The following is a 22,596-nucleotide window of genomic DNA, read 5'->3' on the forward strand; positions in this document are numbered from 1 at the left end:
TACATTTAGAAATTACTGGGTTTTTTTACCATCAGTCATGTCAATGTCATTGCATGTGAACATCAAAAGGCAGTTGTGTTTTCCAATTAGAAAGAGGAACAGAACTGCCTGAGGGAGGATACAGACCTACATAGGCCTGCCTATTATAATAGCACAGACATTTATAGAGGCCTTTTAATGATATTTTTAAATTCCATTTCAGTCAACATTGAGTAAATGGAGTGAGAAACATATTTTTTGTATTGGCTTTTGATAAAAATAAAGCAACGATCATTGATGCAAAGAACCGTTAAATGGTAGCATGACACTTTGACATTTCATTTTAAACCATGTTTGTATTATTTTAAGGTATGATGACTCTAGGTCCAACTGGTGCAGGAAAGACAAAATGCATTAATATTTTGATGAAAGCAATGACAGATTGTGGAGCTCCTCATAAAGAGATGAGGATGAACCCAAAGGCAATCACAGCTTCCCAGATGTTTGGTACCCTTGATGTTGCTACAAATGACTGGACAGATGGTATTTTCTCTACATTATGGAGAAAAACTTTAAAAGCAAAGAAGGTAATGGATATTGTATCATGATAGTTTATAAAGACGTTTAATACTGTTTCCATAAGGTCTCATTACCTGTCATTTATGCGAAAGACCTTACATCATAAAATCAAAAGGGAAAATACTGTTAATTTTACTTTGTGTCTGAATAGCTCAGTGTGCACCAGAGTCACAATTGCATGTATGTGCCAGAGAGCACAAGGCTTCCCAAACACTCGAGGTTCCAGAATTGAATTGGAAAAGGTTTTAAGGGTTTTGCTTCCTTCTGTAAGCAGGTAGTCCTACCACTCAAATGCAAAAGCAAGACCTGTTCATGTTTTGATGTGAGGACAGGAATGTTAATTTTTCTCCTGTCTGATTTTTTGCCATTGTCAGTCTTTTTCACTAATTATATCAGAATGTAAGAGGCTCTGGTAAGAAATCAGTATAGGCATTTCCCAATTCTCGTAAGAAACCTGCATGTGATGTTTCATGAAATCATAGTTACACTCAGCTCTTTAGAAGCTTCATTCAGTACTCACTTGGAAAACTGGAAGCCTTACAGGAAATACTTGGGTAACATCCAACAAGGACTGACTTTGTCCATGTGTGTGGCTGCATTTAATGGGAAGTGTTTTCATCCACCTTGATGGATGCTGGGCTGGCTCATGTACTTTTGTATGCTTAGAGCAGCCCAAATTAATTGTTTGTCACTATTCCTTAATATCCTTTTCAGTGTGACACAGGATAGCAAAGGAAGGATTAAAATCACTGAGAAATTATAAAAACTGCCGCTCATGCTGAGCTAATCAGCACCCAATTTTTACTCATTACTTATATCCAAGAGTGCATTTTCTGAGATTAAGTAAATGTGTATTTTTTGGTTACCGTATGCAAAATTGCATGTGTCTGTGTCTCCTTTTTTTAGGGTGAGCATATCTGGATAGTTTTAGATGGACCTGTTGATGCAATATGGATTGAAAATCTGAATTCTGTTCTGGACGATAACAAGACCCTTACTTTGGCCAATGGAGATCGTATTCCAATGTCCCCCAGTTGCAAAATTATTTTTGAACCACACAACATTGACAACGCTTCCCCTGCAACAGTTTCTCGTAATGGGATGGTCTTCATGAGTTCTTCGGTGTTAGATTGGAAGCCTGTTTTAAGAGCTTGGCTGCAAACACTACCTGCTACATACTCTGATGTCCTGTGGAATTGCTTTAATGCTGTGTTTCAGGTACTTAATTCAACAACTGGAGAAAAAAAAAATGCATTTCTTATTTTTTATTTAATGAAGCATTGTTTTTTCCTCAGTGCTTTTTCAATTATTTACATCTCTTTGTTTATGTAATGAAATAAGGATGAAGGATTTAAAAAAAAAAAAAGAGAGAGAGAAAATTATCTCTGACATTAATGAATGAGAGAAACTATAACAGATTAATAATTTGGGTGCTTTGTTTTGTCTGCATAGGTTGGTTGGCAATGAATTGTTAACTCTGTGATTATTTTATAATGTATATTGGCAAAACAGAGATATTCTCTTTGGCTGTAATTGCTACTGAAATTTTAATTCTTGTTAGGATACATAAAGGGAGTAGATAAACTTCCCTGTTTGTTTTAAATGCGAAGAAGTAAATTTTGGGGGAAAAAAAAAAAAAAGCTAAATTCACTCTGGTGGAATTTCGCTGCAACAGGAGTGCATTTGGCGCATTAGTTGTTTTTAAAAGACATTCTATAGCTCAAAGTAATTTAGTGCGGTTCTGTACTCTGTGGTGTTCTGAAGCTCAGCACAGGTGTCTGTAGGTGGTTCCTCCTGATTCTTATAATCTATGATCCTGTTCTGAAGGAGATTTCTGAGGTGCTCTCTCTTTGATACATTCTGTGACTAAGACGTGTTCAATCATTATATCCAAAGAGAGAATTCTGAATCTTTCCTCCTCTGCATTTGGCCTTAGCATACTGAATAATTAAAAAGGTTTCATTAATATTATGGATAGTTGTACTCAATCTAAAAGCATAATCTCAGTACTACTTGGTTTTCAATTACAATAATTTTTTTAAAATTTTTTAAAAGAAATAGTTATTGCTTTACATTCTTTTAGCATTGTTGTCTTGTTTTCCTCAACATCGGTGGAACAAATGCAACTACCTGATATACCTTGCTTTCCTATTGCCTCTCTCCTGCCAGTTCTCTTGTGTAATTGGTGTTGGATTTCACAAGGGTTTCTCCTGTAATGTTTTTCATCATTGTTGGATTTTACAAATGCAGTTTTTAATGAACTTTGAGTGACGTTTCAGAAAGTTTATCTATGAATCATGATAAAAGCAATGATTAATATAGTTTTGGAACGCCTTGAAAGTTAACAAATTTCTTATTACATATATGTTTCATTTCAGTGCCCATTTACTTTAAAACCAGTGTTTAACAAGCTATCCATTTTGTTCTGCCTCCAAAACATAATGATATGACATAGTATTTACTGAAGTGGCAAGAGAAACAATTCTGCTAATGAATTTTAAAATATACATCCAAAGTAATGTATATGTGGGTCAATTTACTGCTTCTTTGCCACAATTCTATTTATATTTTATGCTACAACTTGCTCTGAAAACATGATAACAACATTTAAAATACCCAAGCCTGCAGCAATAACAATAAAGTCCAGAAAAATATATATTTTATTAGATGGAGAGATGAAAATACAGTGAAATATGAAGTTAGTTCTGTGCTGAAGGCTGCATTTGGAACTACCGAAATGTAAATGAAAGCTGTCACACTGTCATTTTCCTTTCACTTTTAATGAGCTATCTTTGCTTCTCAAATAATAGAAGTAATAACAGTGATTTTACAGATGAGGGTAACACTAGTTTTGTATTCAGGTGGCTCTTTTTACAGTAACTATTTTCTCCCGCATTAAAAAAGAAGGGATAAATGAATTCTAAAAGAAAATTTGTGAAATAAGATGCAACAGCAGCGGTAATCAAACTCCAAATACAGACCTTGGTGAATTTAATGCTAATGTTAAGAAAAGCAGCTTACAAATATCTGATCTTTAGAAGAAAATAAAGATTATGCTATAGTTGGAAATATTGTAATTAAAGACAATCAGTCTTTAAGTATGCCTATAGAGACCTTTTGAAAGCAATCTAAATTCAACTAAAATAGAAGTAGGACAACTGGTATAGTAATTTTGATTTGCTTAAAAGAAAAACTTATTATTTATGCTAATAGTATTTGTCACTGAAAGTATGCATATTGGACAAAATAAAGGTACAGCAAGTAGCAATAATGTAGAAGGAAGCACCAGAGAATAATAGCTGTGAATCAGAGGAAGGAATGTGGTTTTTGTTTTCATGTATAATATAAATTCTACTGCAAGTCATTAGTTTTTATATAAAATTCAGGATATACTCCAAAAGACAAGGATCAATTTAAAACCAAACAAAACCAACAAAACATACAACAACAACAACAACAACAAAACACCTCAAAACCCAAACCCACCAAAACAAACTTTGTTTCAATCAAGATTATCTTTGCGTCCTTTCTATTTCCATGGGATTTTTTTAGAAGCATGAATGAGGAACTGGACTTTCACCCTCGGTTTCCCAGTTCTTTCTTCTGTCTTTCTGCTTAGGAGTAGTTTCAAGTAAACTCCCATCCCCATGTAACTTCTCTGCTCTCTTAAATTTAGAAGCTATACTGCCTGTTTCTTGTCTGTGAATGATGCTGCTACCTGTAAGCAACAGAATTGCTTACTCATGGAAGTTATTATCTGAGATGGTTTCAAACAACTGAAATAATTAAAAATTTCCCCGAGTGACATTATGTAGTTTGTCTGCAAAGTGTGAAGCTCAAACTAGTGGTGGATGTTATGTGAGTAGCATAAGTTCCATCATTTCTATGTATTGTTTAAATGAAAAAGATCTAGTATTTTTTAAATCACGCTCACTTTTTTTAAAAAAAAAACAACCCGAATCTGCTGTCCTGGATCCCTTATTGACCTATTCTGGAGAATTCAGAGACATCCTAATAGCAGCAGAGTACACAGTTATGATTTATTGTTATTATTTAGTGTTCCCTCCGCACTAAATCTCACCCTAATCTTATTTGGGTAAAGGCTGCTATAGCCTCTGGAGCACAGAGTTGAATATATAGTCCAAAGAGTTTCTTAGCTTTAATATTTGAATGCTGATGTTCAAATTAATATTACAGATACTAATAACTTTGCATTATTTCATTGTTCTTGTGCTTGTCTAAACCCTTTGAGTATGTTACCTACTTCTTGTCCTGAAGAGCTTTCTACAGTCCAGTGAGTTCCACAGTGACTATACACTATATGAGTCTTTTCTCATATGAGTTTTTACCATCTAATTTAATTTTGAAGTCTCCCTGTAAGGGATAGCAAATTTCTGATCCAAATTCTTCACAATGTATGTGTATCTGTCATGGCCCAACTCATTTTTCCAGAACCTCTGTCCAAACAAAATACCCTAATAAATAGTTAATTCTTGCTAATTGCTATCTTAATCTTGAATCTTTTTGTCAGCCATGTAGTGTTTTAAAAATAGTAGTAATAAAATATTAGCATATATGGACCTGATTTTTTTTTTCATAAACTCAAAGAATAAAAATTACACAAACCTCACTGGGATCAGAAGTACCCTAAAACTCATTCTGCTGAAAATTGGGCTCTTGAAAGCACAGACTTCTTTGACTCATGAAATATCTTAATTCTGAGTGTCTCAAATCAATTATTAATTGATTTGCAGTGCCCTGCGAGACATCTAGTCTATTTTACAGATGAAGAAATTGAATCTCAGAGAGATCGAGGTCCAAATTTTAAAAGTCTTTAGACTTAATTCTCCCACTCTGGTTTCAGTGCCTTATTTCTACCCATTCTTTGAAGTACCCACAACCCCCTCAGTTGGTCACTTGAGCGCCCTGTGTACTGCTGGGGGCAAAACAGGCATTTTAGATGGAAGGCCACAAAAAGCAACACTTAGTGGAAGCGCTTTTGCTGGTCAACAAGAAATAACAAAAAAGGGATGTTTGTTTTCTAAGCCTTTGTCACGTGTGTTACCCACTGTTCTAGTGAGATGGAACCCAGGACGATGGGTAAAAGTCTTGATTCAGTGCCAATAAATACTCAGCATAAAGTAGTCAGAGAATTTTAGTGGCAAAAAAGGTAAATTAAAAATTGGAACAAAGCTGGTGAGTGTGTGGGTAAGCAGCTCACTGATTTTTCAAAAATATTTAGGTGATTGTTCATCTTTGTGTGATTTAATGTCTTCATTGTCTTAGCTTTCTCACTGGAAGGACACGGGAGACATAAGTAGAAATCACCCCCAAATTACTCTCTCCCATAGTGTCTCTGTAGGACTTCACTTACCAGAATGAAAAAGCAGTGTTGACTTCCAAAGATTAAGAAGGCAAGTGGAACCCATAGGGATGGAATTATATTAAAACTTGTTAAATGAAGGTGAAAGTGGATTATCATCTACATCAGTCTGTACTGTGGCTGGCAATTGATAATTTAAAATAATTCTGCACCGCAAATCTCAGAGAGGACTTCACATCAATTTGCCACTTTGCTAGCAATGTTACAGAACACTTGGCAAAAGCAGGCATGGTAGCCATCACTATGGAGTAACCTGGGGAAAGTCCAAGTTCCTTTAAAACCAACCGCAAAATTTCCTTTGGGTCCTACCAGGGCTCTACAGTAAACTGAGAGTATTGGTTGCAAGAGGGATAGGTACATTATGGTGCAGTCAGAACGGATCAGATAGATAGAAATCTATAGCAGTGAGGTTGTGCGCCAAATACATATCATCACAGCAATTCTAGTGCTTTGATCTTCCTACTACAAAAAATGGCAATGGTAGAGGGAAATCTCCAGTGGAGAGCACAAGTGGCAGATCCCTGATGTAACTGAAAAGCAATCTTCAAATTACTCTTCAGGAAATTGCTGTGTGCTGTTCATATGAATAATTCTGCTGACTGTGGTACATCAAAGTTATTTTTCTAATATGTTATTGTTAGCGAAATTTCATGGTCTAAGTATGAGTATTTATAAACCCAGAAATTGGAAAAAATATTGTTTGGAATAAAGATTAATATATATTTGAAATTAAGAAATTGGTCTCGTCTAAAAATAAATCACACCATTGAAATTAGTGAACAGATTTTTTTAAATTATGTTTTCTTTTCCAGGATGTGATAGATTTTGTTTTCTCTGTTGTGACACCAAAAATGCCAATTTTAGAATGTATGTACATCAAACAAGCTATTGACCTCCTACAGGTAGATATGACATTTGTTTTTTGTCTCATTCTATTTTTTGTGCTTGGACATTGTTCTAGGAGGGCAGTGGTTTTATATTGCATCTGCTTTGCAGGGTTTATTGTCTGACCGAAATGAGAAGCAGCTCAGCGAGGAACACCTTGCTCGCTTGTTCGTTTTTGCTGTGATGTGGTCAGCTGGAGCTCTTTTGGAACCAGATGACAGGCTGAAAATGGAGCTGTTCTTACGGAAACACTCGACAGTGAAAGAACTTCCACCTGTGAAGGGAGAAGAAACCATGTTTGAATTTGGTATCAATGCCTGTGGCCAGTGGGAACACTGGTCAAAGAAGGTTCGTATGCTGTGACATGCTAAGCTTTCTTAATGAGCATACAGGAAAGGTGTATTTGGTAAGAGGCATATTATTTTACCATTTAAAACCCCGCATAATTTGGTTAGGAAGATTAGCCCTACCAAATGCTCAAGAGTTTCTTTTTTGAAAGATTTTTTTTTTCTTTTTTTTTTCATAGATATCTTTAGCAAAGAATAGGAACATGCATTTGACATAGTTTTGGAAGTGAAATAGAAGTGATCTTAGCTTTGTCTACTCTCTATCGCCCTACTACTTAAAAACTCCCAGCAAGGAAAAGCTTTCTTCAGGTAGCGGAGAATAGTGGAGTGAATATGTCTCGTTAGTGTAACACCCTTTTAGAAAAGCTTCGGAATGTACTGACTGATTATAACTGGATGCTTGGCTTTCAGGAATAATAGTTTTTCTAATGTACATTGTATAAAGTATATTTGGTTTTGCGCTCTTATGCAAAGTGATTATGTGGGCAGGTAGAAAGTCTCCAACTTTGTGTGTGTCTTTCTCCTGCAGGTCTCTGAATATATTTACCCTAAAGATTCAGTACCAGAATACACTTCCATTCTAGTTCCAAATGTGGACAGTGTCCGAACAGAGTTTCTAATGCACACTATCATGAGGCAAGGAAAAGCTGTTCTACTGATTGGGGAACAGGGAACAGCAAAAACAGTTATGATTAAGGTAGGTGGGATGGAAAAGCATGTAATATCTTTGTATGATAACATTGCAATAATTGACACTGGCAAAAATATTGAAGTGTGAGAGTGATTTGATTTTTCTTCAGGTTACATACTAGCATTTTCACTGAGGCATTTTGCCAGTACTCATGTGGCCTACAAGCAAAACCAACATAAGTAGCAACAACATAAGTATACTTTAGTATAAAGGGTTCTTTTAAGCTTTGCTAACCATGGCCATAAGGTCATGTGATAAATGTTCTTTCATACACTTTCTTTTCTTTTGAGAAATCAAACTGGAGATTTTGCTAAGAAAACATTGATCCTTGGAGGACTTTTTATTTCCCTGTGCTTTGGTGCTACTGCCATGTGTGAACTATCTTTTGTATACCTTGTTTGCATGGACTTTCTTCACAAGCCAAACTGAAGAGAAATAAAGAACTTCCTTCTTTACTCAGGGTGATTTTCAGAGGGTAAATGTAGCGTTTATTATCTGCTCTTGTAATTCCTTCACTGAAAATGACATATTGATCTTTCTGTAGAAGAAAATAATAACAGCATTGCTATTACATTAACAAACACATGCTTTCCATATTATAAAAAGGTGCAGGTTGATCATATGACACTTAAAAAAGATAATAACTTACTACAGAAGAGCAAATAATCAAAAGGCTGAACAAACCCAGAAGTCATACCAAACTTGGCATTCCTTATTTGAAAAAAATGCAAGAAAATGGTTTTCAGCAGGGTTTCTTTGATTTCTGGTGGAATCTGTAGACTCTGATCAAGGAGAGGTAGCTAAATAAAACTGATCTACTGTTGGGACAGCTGAGTTTGCCAGAGAGGCATCTATACCTCCACTGGAGGATTTGCAGAGGTCTTGAAATTGAAAATATCTGAAAAACACTGGCCTAAATTGACCTTTGGCTTTCTTAAAATCCGGAGCCATTTTGTGTCCCCCAGCCATGTGCTTTTTGAGCCCTGACATAAAGCGAGTTGTACCAATGCCAGCAGCCATCAATACTACTTTTTCAGCTTAGCTGTTGATGCCAACGCGCATGCCGGTGTAATGTCAACTTCTGTTCCTGGCACCAGCTGGAGAACTATTTTAGCGGAGTGAAGAGGTGGGGTCCGGGTGGTGGTTTTGATATTCTGCATACTGGATTTTGTCCAGCTCCTGGCAACCTCCAGCCTTCAGCTGCCGTTCCTGTCCCTAAAAATAATCAGAGCTGATTCTTGGGAGCTGCTTACCCCGTGTCTATTCTATAGAGCAGAGTATGTTCCTTACACAAGGGAGCATAATGCCAGTAGATATTTGATCTCATTTAAGGTTAGGAGTGAAAGTTAACTGCCTTCACAACTGTTCCCCTTCTGCTTTCACCCTCTGTACAATTTTGCTTTACTATTCCTTGTGGAAAAGAAATTTCCAGATATAAGCATCTGGTTTCATGAAAAAGTAAAAAGGTTTTAATATAGAACAGTTCAGGTAGTAATCTGAATTAATCTGAAGTAATCTTCAACATTGAGTAAGGCATCAGTATATGTCAAAATAAAGAACTTACAAGGGAATGTTATTTAAGACCTTTACTCTCGGTGCTATTAATTCATAAACTGCAAAAAATCCAGAATTTAATGTGAAACTGGTATGGTAGAGTTGAAAATTCTCTGACAGTTTAACTAACAAAAATGATCCCATGATCCCATTAAAGAACCTCTTATTTTTCAAAGATAGTTCTCTTTTATATATTGTGGAATATTACTGCTACCATGTAAAGATTCTGAAATGGCATAACGAATGAAACACAAGCATGTTTTTCAAATGGCTGTGTGTTCATAGTTGTGGTGGGTTGACCTGGGCGAGCTGCAAGATCCCCACCCAACTGCTGGTTCCCTCCCTCCTCAACAGGACAGGGGCTGAGGGAGGGACAGGGAGATCCCTCATCAGTTACCGTTACGGGCAAAATAGACTTGACATAGGGAAAATTAAGTTATTGCTTATGAAAAATAGCGTTGGATGGTAAAAAACAAAGACAATACTAAAACCACCTTCCCCTTGCCTCTCCCATCTTCCCAGGCTCATCTTCACTCTTTCTTTCCCATCCAAGCAGTACAGGGGGATGGGGGCTGTGATGAGTCCATAACAGCTCTGCTCTGCTGCTCCTTCTTCCCAATGCTGCTCCCAACTTCCACGTGGGGTCCTTTCCACGGGTTACAGTCTTCCATGAACCACTCCAACATAGGTCCTTACCATGGCTGCAGTTCTCCATGAACTGTTCCCGCATGGGTCCTTCCCATGGGGCACAGTCCTTCAGGAACGGGCTGCTCCAGCATGGGTTTCCCATGGGCTTTAGTTCCTGCCAGAAAAGGTGCTCCTGCATCAGCTCCTCTCCACAGGTCTCAGCTCCTGCTGGGAGCCTGCTGTGATGTGGGCTCTCCACATGATACAGCTTCCTTCAGAGCACATCCACTTTCTCTGGTGTGGGGACCTCCAGGGACTGCAATGTGGACATCTGCTGCAACATGGACCTCCGTGGGCTGCAGGTTGACCACCAGCCTCACCATGCTCTGCACCGTGGGCTGCCCCCTCCGTCTGCTCTCACCTGTGTGTCTGCAGGCCTGTTTCTCTCACATTTTTTCTCACTTCTACCTCTCAGCTGCCAGGCAGCATTTTGCCCTTTGTTAAAGAGGCTGAGTGGCTACAGGGGTCCATTGGAACCGGCTGGAACTGGCTGCGTCTGGCATGGGGAAGCCCAGTCCTCTTCTCACAAGGGGCTTCCGTGCAGCCCCCACCATTGCCATATGGGCACCTGCACCCCTTACATTAGTTTTGTACAAGGAGAGGTCTGAGCAGTGACCTGCACCAACACATAGCTGTCAAGCATACTCACCAAAGACAGGACTGTTGCATGTACGTTGTGTGTGTAGATTGTCATCTGTGTGATGTCTGAGAAAAAAATATTTCCGAAGGGTATCTTTTCTTAAACTGAGCTGTTGTATCAACATAGTTGGAAAAATTAACAGTTTAACGCTATTCATCAAAATATTTTGAGGGGGCTTAGCTGTATTTTCCTTTCTGTTGTCACACAGAGTATATGTTTCACTGGAGTTGTTCTTAGAACATTTAATCAGCAATGAGATAGGTTTATTTTTCGCAGGTATCAAAATGAAAACATTTAGAGTCATCTCTGTTATAAAGATAAGAATTTAAGTGATATTCAACTTCATTATAGTTGCAGAATAATTGAATCTTTAAAAAGAAATAATATTAGAAATCTCAGAGTTTTGATACTATTTTTATGTCCTGGGAATCTTGCTAAACAAAATATTTCTGATATTTTACAGATATATATATATATATATATATATATATATGCCTCGCTGTGACTCCAGGGTTGCATCTTTTTCTTTCCGGTTCTATTATGAAGTTTCACTAAATACAAAAAGTAGAGCTTTGTTGCTGTAGGGCATCGGCAGCAGCTGTGGGAATTATGTGCATTCATATAACCCAAGGATTCCTTTCTTCATTAAGAGAGGATAACTATCAGTAAATGGGATGTAGCTGGGTTTAATTTTACACTACTGCTCCTTTATACTGCTTTTTTGGTATGATAAGGGGCTGTAGTATAAATGTGAAAAAGGAGGTTGTTTTTCACTTGTTCTTTGCAGATTGCTGTAACAGATCATCACTAACAGCTTGAATTTAGAAAAACCCTGACAATCGCTAATGCAAAGTTTAGTTGCTTCCTGAGTTGTCACTTGTCTGTTTGTTGTAACACTTAGTGAAATCTGTTAAGGGCTTATAAATTTTAATACTTAGAAACTTTATGCAAAGCATTAACTGAGAGTTTGTTTGAATTTTGGGTTGGAGATGGTATGTTTTTCTTAACTAAACTGCTGTTTGACATTTTGAAGTTAATAGCAGGACTAGGATTTTGTAGAAGTCTGATTTTTACAGGACTGCTGAGCATCTGCATCTCCTTTTGATTGAATTCATCTGGAGTTACTGGTGTACTTTACTGAAAAATGGTTTCTCTTGCAGGATTACACAAGCAAGTATGACCCTGATGTTCACTTGACCAAATGCCTAAACTTTTCTTCTGCAACTCTGCCAAATATGTTCCAAAGGAGCATAGAAAGTTACATAGATAAAAGAATGGGCACTACATATGGTCCTCCGTCAGGGAAGAAAATGACCGTCTTTATTGATGACATCAACATGCCTGTGATCAATGAATGGGGGGATCAGGTAAAAGGAAAATGTTAACATTTAGGAACTGGTGGTGTTATCGTTGATGGAAATACTGATCTGCAGGTTTCAAAAATGAGAGAGTTTAGGAAAAAGGTACCACAATATGGACACCATCAAGTATGTCTGCTAAAAGCAATTTCCCCAAGCCAGCTTTAACAAGGATGATAAGCTGTCACTCCCAAAAGGTTATGGTCAACATCAAGCCACTTGCAATCATTGTAGTTTTTAAGCCTTTTGTTTTGGTTACATGCAGAGCTTGAAGAATTTCCAAACTAGCTGTACTAAGAACCAGTCTGGGAAAGGAAGACTGCAAATCCAAGAAGAAATCAGACACTCTTTCTTTCTTCTATCCAATCTGGACTTTAAAGTACAGTTATTTTTAGGTGAAATCTAACATCACAGTTGACATCCAAGACTAGTGAGATGTCTTGAGGTCTTGATAAATGAACATTCATAGACCTATACACTGAAAATCAGACTTAAGTTCAAAAGAATTACAGCTGAGAAAAAGTAATTTTCCTGCTCCCATTATAGCTCCATAATCCTGTTCTCTCACTTCCTCTACAAAGGCGAATGTGTGACTATACTTTGTGCTAAAGTAACCATTCTTTGTCACTATCTGAATTGCCGGTGTCAATCTGAATATATAGTCTGTCTTGAAGCTTTAAAGTGCTGAATTTTGTTAGATTGATATTAGGGAAATCCGGTTGAGTGTCTGACCTCATGTCCACAACTGCTTAGCATGTGAAGCTTACATACAGGCAATCCGCTGCATCAGAGCACATGGTACCATGTCATATGGCTTTATAAATTGCTGAAGTGTCCAGCAGAATACCTGGAATTAAGAAAGATAAGAGATGTCTTTCCTTCTGTTGACTAATTGGTTTTACTGGAGATTTCCTTTTTTTCTTTTTTTTTAAGTTGAGAACCCTGAAATACCTTACTGCTCCTTTTTCTTTTTCTTTCCTTCATTTTTTTTTTTTTTTCTCCAATAACTAGATCACCAATGAGATTGTAAGACAGTTGATGGAACAGAAAGGTTTCTACAATTTGGAGAAGCCAGGAGAATTCACAAACGTGGTTGACATCCAGTTTGTAGCTGCTATGATTCACCCTGGGGGAGGTCGGAATGACATCCCACAGCGCCTGAAACGCCAGTTCACCATCTACAACTGTACATTGCCTTCCAGTTCCTCCGTTGACAAAATATTTCGAACAATAGCTGAAGGCTATTTCTGTGAACAGCGAGGTTTCCCTGCAGAAGTATGTAAACTGGCATCAGCATTAGTGTCTACAACTCGAAAGGTTTGGCAAACAACAAAAACAAAGGTAAAATTATGTCTGTTAAGAAGCCTTTGAAACGCTTGTACTGTGACAAAGCAACAGGACCCAGGTCTTTTGTACTGTCATGTGTGTTCATACTTCATATTGTGAAGCTGTAACCTGTATGTATAACTGCTGGATGATGCCTCTGTTTAAAATCTGTTGCTATTAGCACCTAGTTAACTGACTAAAAACATAATCATATGCAGTGCCTTCTATAGCTAATATAAGAATTCGATTACATAAGTATAATATAGCAAACTTAGGAAGATTTAGACATCTTCTGGTTTAGAAAATTTCAAGGGCATAAGGAACCATGAATTACCAATTAGATAGGAATCTTCTGTAGGGATGTCTGGAATTGCAAGATACTTTAAGGATCTGAAATAAAGTAAGTAAGTCAAATTTGATGGAGAGGAAATCAGTTCAAAACAAATGAAATCTGGTATTTAGTAAATTCTAAAAATTTATTTCTTCCATTCCAAACAGATTGTAAAAATATTTAACTGCAATTCCGTAGCAAATGTTGCTTTGAAATAGAAAACAAAATTCATGTGTAGAATGAAATTTGGAAAATTAAAAATACATCATAGAAATATGTGCCAAATTGTATCTTCTTATGAAGAAAGTGGAGGAGAGTGGTGAAAAGATAGGGTAGGCAGGGATTTGATAAATAATATTTTCTAGACCAAAAAAGTTTGATCAGAATTTCCCAAACAGCTCAACTCTGTAGATATAAACTTGGCTTACACAGAGAAATAGAATTCTAGTGAAACTGTTGACCAGTCAGCTATTGACTACTATATTCAACAGAAACGGTGCTTATTACTGCTAATTAACTGCCTATAGAGAAAATGTAGCTTTTGCTAAGTTTCTAATTTTTTTGAATCATCTTTTCTCATTTTCCTGCTTTCTTTTCTTTGCTTTTCCTCATCTACTCTTCCTTTTCCTAATGATTTCTTCCTCACATGTTCTCAGAAAGGACAAAAAAGAATGACAGAGATGATCTGGGAAAAAGGGCGGCAGCAACACTACAGGTTAAGCAATGCTGACGTTTTTACTGCTGCCTTTAGTGCCATCGTTAACTAACCTGTTTGGCTGCCCTTCACTCCATATTCCTGGGACTTGAAAAATTCAAAGAAACTCAAGCGAAATCTATGTGAAATTTAAGAGTTGGTCATTGCTACTGTCATTTCTTAATTTTTACTGTTGCATCTTAAATGCCAAGCCTGTATTTCTGCTTTAATGCAATATTGATTTTGAAGTTTGTGATAATTTTCATGTTCATTTAGTACTAGATAGAAAATAGTTTTATTTAGTAGCTATTTGAATATAGCTTATGACATTATTTTGTAGATGTTACCAACTCCAGCTAAATTTCATTACATCTTTAATTTACGAGACCTCAGTCGTATTTGGCAAGGAATACTTACAGTTACTTCTGAAGTCTGCCAGAGCATCAGTGTTTTGGTAGCCTTGTTCCAGCATGAATGCAGACGTGTTATTGCAGACAGGTTCATCAACCAAAGTGATAAAGACTGGTTTGAAGATATGATGAAAAAGGTAGGCAAAAAGCGTTCCAGTATTTGACAGAGAAAGAGATCAATTAAATGTTTCATTACTAAAGCAGTCCTTAATATATTGTTGTAGATTGCTTCTGCAGAACATGGTCAAAAGCTATTTGAAGATAATTCCACAGAATTATACTTTGTGGATTTCTTGCGTGATGTCCCAGAAGCTACTGGAGATGAACCTGATGATGCAGAGTTGAAGGCTCCTAAAATTTATGAGCCTATCCCATCTTTGGATTATTTGGCTGAAAGATTACAGATGTTCATGCAACAGTACAATGAAACCATCAGAGGATCAAAGATGGATTTAGTATTTTTCAAGGTATTAGTGTCTATTATTATATTAATACAGAAAGTGCTGGGTCTTTTGCACTCACTGATACATGGATCTTGAAACTTCCTATCCACTTATTTTGGAGATAGCTCAGAATGGCTAGCCCTGTATCCAACAAACCTTACAAATAAACTCTGTAACGCCATGCTGCTGTTTCCCAGCTGCCTTCTCTCCCACAAATTATTCAATTTATTTGCAGTTCCCAATCTTTTCTTTCTCCTGCTTTGCATAATGCGAAGCACAACTCATTTGTTTCTACAGTGCACATTATGAATACTGTCTTGCATCTCTGAAAGTTACTTTCTTCTCAAAGGTCTCTTGATGCACGATGCTTTCTTCAGCTTTAAACTGGGTGGCTTGGTAGATTTTTAGGCCATTTGAGATTAATTCTTGCTCTAAGATAAATACAGCAGTGGAATAAGAAATGTCTATACTGTACTTGTATTTTAATTTTGGCAGCCTATTTAGAGAGCTGGTAAAGAGCTCAACTAAAAGGCTGGGGGAGGGTGTTAATCCACATCCTTTCTATTTTTCCTTCTGTCCCCTAAGGGACATGCCCTCAGCTCTGCCAGCTACAAAGACTGCATATGACATTGCTTCATATGAGGTTGGTACACGGACATTTCTGTTGGGCTAGCCCTGCTGCCCACTGAAGTCAGTGGGAAGAGGAGACTGAGGGGTGACCTCATTAATGTTTACAAATATATAAAGGGTGAGTGTCACGAGGATGGAGCCAGGCTCTTCTTGGTGACAACCAATGATAGGACAAGGGGTAATGGGTTCAAACTGGAACACAAGAGGTACCACTTAAATTTGAGAAGAAACTTCTTCACAGTGAGGGTGCCAGAGCACTGGAACAGGCTGCCCATGGGGGTTGTGGAGTCTCCTACTCTGGAGACATTCAAACCCACCTGGACACATTCCTGTGTAACCTCATCTAGGTGTTCCTGCTCCAGCAGGGGGATTGGACTAGATGATCTTTCGAGGTCCCTAACATTTTGAGGTCCCTTTCCAATCCCTAACATTCTATGATTCTGTGATTTTGATGAGTACAGGACTGAATCTTTGGCATAGGCTCCAGAGAAGCCATCTAGCTGTTGAGAGGCATTTGCTTGGTGATGTGCTTTGAATTGAATATATTTTTTATTATTTTTACATCTTTTAATCCCCTTTTCTCTCAATACACAGGATGCAATCATCCATTTGATTAAAATATCACGGATTATTCGTACTCCACAAGGAAATGCATTGTTGGTGGGTGTGGGTGGATCTGGAAAACAGAGTCTGACCAGACTAGCATCATATATTGCTGGATATGAGACATTTCAGATTACTTTAACAAGGTAACTGCATGCAGTGTACATAGACATTTGCTCCTTAATTTGCCAAGAAACGAGTGTCTCACAGTCAACTTCAAGAAATGTAAACCTGTCAAACGTCTTAGCCTTCATTGTAAACTACATTTTCAAAGACGCCTGAGCAAATGCACGATCTATAGATGACAGATCCTGCTGCCATTATGCTATTGACAAGAAATCTCTCTTTCCTGCAGCATTTGAGTCTGCAATGCAGCCCTGTGAAATCCCACTAAAATACCATTTTGCACTAAAGATAACATGGAATAATCTGCTAGTGTATTCTGTATAGTGGGCAAATGCTCATGGCCAGGGGAAATAGTAACTTTTTCTATAGATGCTTATGTGCCCAGACTGTATTACAGCTGCTATCAATGACTCAATAGTACGTAGTCCTGAAATTTAGTAATCTGTAGAAATTTAAAGGGACTCGAAGCAACTACTGCCTTCCATCTGTTTCTTTTTTGACATAGGGTTTACTGATCATTCACTTTGGGAACATGCTTAAGAAAAAATCCCTGAAAAAATGAAGCCTGGAAATATGATATTAATTATTATGTAGATTTTTTTCTTGCCCTAAGGAAGCTAGGTATTTCCTAAAATGTTGTGTAATTTTTGTTCTCTCTTTCTTTAATACATTTCTATCCCAGAACATATGCCACCAATAACCTTTTGGATGATCTGAAAATCTTGTACCGCACCGCTGGGCAAAAAGGAAAGGGCATTGTCTTTATATTCACAGACAATGAAATCAGAGATGAATCATTTCTTGAGTACATGAACAATGTTTTGACTTCGGGTGAAGTCTCAAATCTTTTTGCACGAGATGAAATAGGTGAAATCACGCAAGACCTCATACCAGCAATGAAGAAGGAGTATCCAAGGCATACTCCCACCAGTGAAAATCTTTATAATTACTTTCTTGCCCGAGTGCGTAATAACCTGCATGTCGTTCTTTGTTTTTCCCCTGTTGGGGAAAAATTCAGAACTCGTGCACTCAAATTTCCAGGTCTGATTTCCGGCTGTACCATGGACTGGTTCCAGTGCTGGCCTAAAGATGCTCTTGTAGCAGTTGCACAGCATTTTTTAGTTTCCTACCATATTGAATGCACAGATGAAGTGAAACAGAGTGTTTTTAACACCATGGGAACATTTCAAGACATTGTGGCGGAAAAATGTGTTGAATACTTTGAACGATATAGGCGACGAACATTTGTGACTCCAAAATCTTACCTGTCCTTCATTGGAGGCTACAAAGCTATTTACAAAGAGAAGTTTGACAGTGTTGGACAATTGTCTGAACGCATGAAAACAGGTACTGTAAAATCTGTTTGATTTTTGTTTATTTTTAAAAAGGTGAGAAGAATCTGAGTAAAGGAATATAAAAGTATGGATTTAAATAGTGAGCTCACTTTCAGTTGGAAGCAGTTTAATGTTTTCAGCTATGTTGTGTGTGATTACAAAATATGTGGAGGTTTTGTTTCAGTGAACTTTGTGAATGTTGCAGATTGCAGATGAGTTTTGAAAATAGTATTAGTTAGCAGTTAAAATACCTGAAACTCCTGCTTTGACATATATGCATACCAAGGAACTCCTGAGATCCTATTTTTCACATTTAAATATGCTAAAAGTAAACCTAAGGAATGGTAAGTAAATGTTCAGATTGGGTCACTCTGAAGAATCTTTTAAAGAAACAGTTGCATGCAAAATTTCCAAAGTTTTGCACTGCACAAAGTCATACACAGCATTGCATTGCTTAAGAATCTTAGTTTCTTTTGCCCCTCTCTCATCTGGACTTTCACATTATATTGAATTTGGAAGCTCAGCCTAGTCTCCTTGTGTCTTCATTTGCATTGTTCAGGATATCAGATTCCTCTTTGTTTTGTACGGAGAGTACAGTCTGGTACTTCTTATGGATTTCTGAAATTACACACATAATTTTTAAGAGTGCCATTCACAATACTAATGCTTTTCAATATGTTAGTTTAATATTTAATGTCCCTTTCATATATAAGAATATAAACAAGTGATCAAGTGACAGACTCTGAAGACTCTTACCCATTAAAAGAAAATAAAAAAGAAAAAGCTTTAAATAGCAGATGGATATTACCTCTGTTTAATTTTGGTGTTCAACAAATGGGATCACTCACTGGGGTTCCTAAACATGAATCTGAACAACTTATTTTAAGTATCCATTTAAGTATCCATATTGCTTTACTGAGGTTTCTCTCGCAATAGGTCTTTCTAGTGCTAAAATGGATTTGTCCAACACAGGTCTTGCAAAACTGATGGAAGCTGAGGTTTCAGTAAGTCGTCTCTCCAAAGAGTTGGTGACAAAAGAGAAAGATTTGGCTGTAGCTTCAAAAAAAGCTGATGAAGTTTTATTGGAAGTAACTATGAAAGCCCAAGCTGCTGAAAAGGTGAAAATGCAGGTGCAGAAAGTAAAAGACAAGGCTCAGGCCATTGTGGATGACATTGCCATTGATAAAGCAGCAGCAGAAAAGAAGCTTGAAGCTGCAAGACCTGCATTGGAAGAAGCCGAGGCAGCCCTGCAGGTCAGAATCAAAGATATTCTGAACATGTATGTAGTTAATGACTGGTTTTTGTAATAATATAGCTTATGCTTCTGATTTGCTAAAAAAAAAAATATATATATTGACCGGATTAGCACTGACCTGTTGATCCTTGTAGAAAAAAACTGAAAACTGAGACACCAGAGAGGTAAAATGGGCAGTACCTTCTCTACTGTAAGGTAATAAAGCTGTCATTGAGTGGTAACTACCTTTAAGGACTTCCTGCTGTACTGCTTCTGAGTGACCTGCAAAACCACAGCAATTGCATTACATATCCAGTCCTCCCAAAAAACTTCTTTCTCTATCATCAAGTGATTGCTTAAATAAATATATTATTTTTTGTTTGAATTTTTCAGACAATAAAACCTTCTGACATTGCAACTGTTCGCAAACTGGGTAAACCTCCTCACTTGATAATGCGAATTATGGATTGTGTATTACTTTTATTCCAAAGAAAATTAGACTCAGTAACACCTGATCAAGAACGCCCAGGTGTGAAGCCATCATGGACTGAGGCTCTGAAGCTAATGAATAATTCAGGATTTCTTAGCATGTTGCTTACATTCCAGAAGGTAAGAGTAGTGGCACTATTATTCCTGTAACGATCTTTAGAGATCATTTGAAATGGTTCCTTCAAAGGCAGCTTGAAACGGATGAGGTTTTCTGTACCTATAGTTGTAGATACCTTTGTGACTGTGTTCCTCTCTACTTTCATGGTTCATTATTTCAGTAATTTTCCTCCTGGGCCAAGCACTTTTACTGGCACACACAAGTATCCCAAGCACTAGGTCAGATCTTGAGAAGCTTTAGTGTTATCTTTATTCAGCCAGTTCCTGCTTCTCGGAAGGAATTTGTCTTAAAAGGACCCAGTGTTGATTTTTCAAATGGCTCATTATCTCCGGTGCTACAAGGCTTTTTTTGGCACTCTGGAACTCCGTCTCCAGAATTGTTTGGTGGGTAGCTAAGAGGAAACACAGAAGAAAATGAGCATCCTGTCGGAAAAGTTCTGAGATATTCAGGAAATTTCAGGGTTCTTTCACTAGAAAAGCAGGGATATGCAGAATGAACTGAGAACCTTAGTATTGACTGTAAGAAAAATAAAAGCAAACACAGGTTTTTATTTCTGTCAGGGCAGAAACTTGTCCCATGTACAGTGAGATTCACTGGACTGTGAGACAAGGGAAATTGCTCTGCAGGGAAGAGAAGGAAGATGTCACAGGCAGCTAGACCAGAAGAAGAGCTATGCTGGACTATGGAATGACAGAATAAGGCCCAGCTTAAAAATCCAGAAAACGAAGCAATTTTTGGCAAAACCTAGGCTTTCTGCAATGTTGCAAAACATAGTCTTTGATTTGTTCACTGATTTTTTAATCTGCTTCAGTTGCGCATTTTGCTGATGCCTGTTTTAAGCTACCAGAGTGTTTTTGTTGTGCAGCTGAGGCTTGAAACTGTGATTCTCACTATCCCCAGGAGCCATTTCTCCCAGTGAGCCTTATTGACGAGGCACCATGTGAAAAGTTGTGTTGCTTCTGTAGACAGTCTCTTCCTGGGGCTGTCAATCTGGTCACTTTTCCAAGTGCTATCTTCACTAAACAGAGAGAGGAAATTAGTTTAAAGATAATGAGGACTAATTATGCACCCCTTACTCAAGCTTCTCTCTAATGAGGCTCCCAGTTTTGGCACATATTAATAGTGTATGTGTTCCTGCTGGTAGTTTGCAACACATTTAACTTCACTCAGAGGAGTCAGAACAACCTCTGTGGGACTGATTTCTTGAAGGAAGTGATACTGATGAATGCGGTGAAGAGCACCAGACTACTTCTATCCAAAATGATGTACTTCACTTGCTGTCCCCCTGCCTCATTTCTTGTTTCTAAGATCAAGTATTTATGAGAACAAAGCTCAAAATTCAAGTTCTGAGTAAACTACACTGCTCACTGATTTGTGAGACTCTTGTTCTTCCCTAATTTTTTTAGGCAAGGAAGAGTAGTGGATGAAATAGTTCCTTGGGTTTAAAATTCATTACTTAGAAGGAAAAGCATGACATTTTCAAGCTCTTGAACAGAAATTTAGGCCACTGCTGATTGGTCTTTGTTTCACCTTTGCTAGCTTCCTAGCTCATAATTTTGAGTCGGAGAATTGAAAAGTCAAAATATTTGTCCAGCACTACTTCACATTTTAGCCAATGCTCATAAAATCACTGTCTGATTTTAGGAATAATATAATTAATGTCTTTGTTATTATAATAGCTAGGGATCAGACAAGTACAAGACAGTCCTTTCTGCTATGCAGAAAGGCAGGAAAAGGATATGTTGGTTGACAGCATGAATGGAGGATGATTTTTAGATGCCTTAAAAGAAAGGTATTAATACATTGCAGAGAAAAAATGAAGATTCTTAATGCCTCTATTGTTAAGCAACCATTGTTACCCACTATAAGCTCTTCTACACTCCACATTGCTTAAGGAGATGAATTCAATTTTCTTCTGACACTTACGTAATTATAGATTAACCACCATCATCAAAGATCTGGCTTTTCATATTCTCAACAAATTTTGAAGCGGGGGGGTAGGAAATCTTATATTGGTATAATGAAATGCACAGCTGAGATAAGTCACTTTCATGGTTAAGGAAAAGGCTTAACTCCAGTGAAGTGAAGTCAGCGCCTTGCAATTTCACCATTTTCCTTCCTAAAGCTGCATGTTTGACTCCTTAGCTGTGTTCATGCTGGTGCCTGTCTGATGCCATGGTGAGCTTGTTCAAGGAACTAAACTAGAAGAAAACTAATCGCTAGTTTGGTGTCATATTCGCTTCCAGACTAGCTCACTGAGCATTATTGATGGTATTAAAGTAAACACTTCCATGTGTTCCAGGGACTGGAATCCCTGTATTCAGGTGAAAGCCCTGAGCACCAGACTTCCTAATAATGTTTGATTTTCTGAAACAGTAAATCTCTGTTCTTTTTTCTTTCACAGTCTAGTCTTTCTTTACAGTAGCCTATTAACTAAAGCATACAACTATCACATTAACTTATTCAAACCGAGGAGGAAAATTAGACTGGGGTTTCCACATCCTGCAAACACGACCTATAAAAGAACTTGTTGTCCACGCACACTTTAAAAAAATGCAAAGAGAACCCCACCACTGTGTGTACATAAATTCAACGTACAGGCTTGTATGAGGCACACTCTGAGAACATGTATTGAAGGAGCAATTGGACGATGCCTTGAGAGACCTGGTGTGAATTTTGGGGTTGCCCTGTGCGGGGGACAGGAGTTGGACTTGATGATCATTGTGGGTCCCTTCCAACTCAGGACATTCTATGA

General features: G+C 37.6%; 1 protein-coding gene across 1 annotated transcript in view; it reads left to right on the plus strand.

Annotated features, from left to right (window-relative positions):
* Positions 1–22,596, plus strand: part of LOC309436282 (dynein axonemal heavy chain 5-like) — a 168,884-nt gene that overhangs the window by 77,625 nt on the left and 68,663 nt on the right. The window contains exons 47-59 of the mRNA XM_082045351.1: positions 349–566; positions 1,465–1,776; positions 6,754–6,843; positions 6,938–7,174; positions 7,703–7,870; positions 11,906–12,112; positions 13,115–13,444; positions 14,795–15,001; positions 15,089–15,331; positions 16,532–16,686; positions 17,349–18,013; positions 18,973–19,253; positions 19,628–19,843. Coding sequence (XP_081901477.1) covers positions 349–566; positions 1,465–1,776; positions 6,754–6,843; positions 6,938–7,174; positions 7,703–7,870; positions 11,906–12,112; positions 13,115–13,444; positions 14,795–15,001; positions 15,089–15,331; positions 16,532–16,686; positions 17,349–18,013; positions 18,973–19,253; positions 19,628–19,843 — 3,329 coding nt within the window. The remainder of the gene's footprint in view (positions 1–348; positions 567–1,464; positions 1,777–6,753; positions 6,844–6,937; positions 7,175–7,702; positions 7,871–11,905; positions 12,113–13,114; positions 13,445–14,794; positions 15,002–15,088; positions 15,332–16,531; positions 16,687–17,348; positions 18,014–18,972; positions 19,254–19,627; positions 19,844–22,596) is intronic.

This window comes from Streptopelia decaocto (assembly GCF_964273445.1).
Source record: "Streptopelia decaocto genome assembly, chromosome: 2".
Lineage (NCBI taxonomy): Eukaryota > Metazoa > Chordata > Aves > Columbiformes > Columbidae > Streptopelia > Streptopelia decaocto.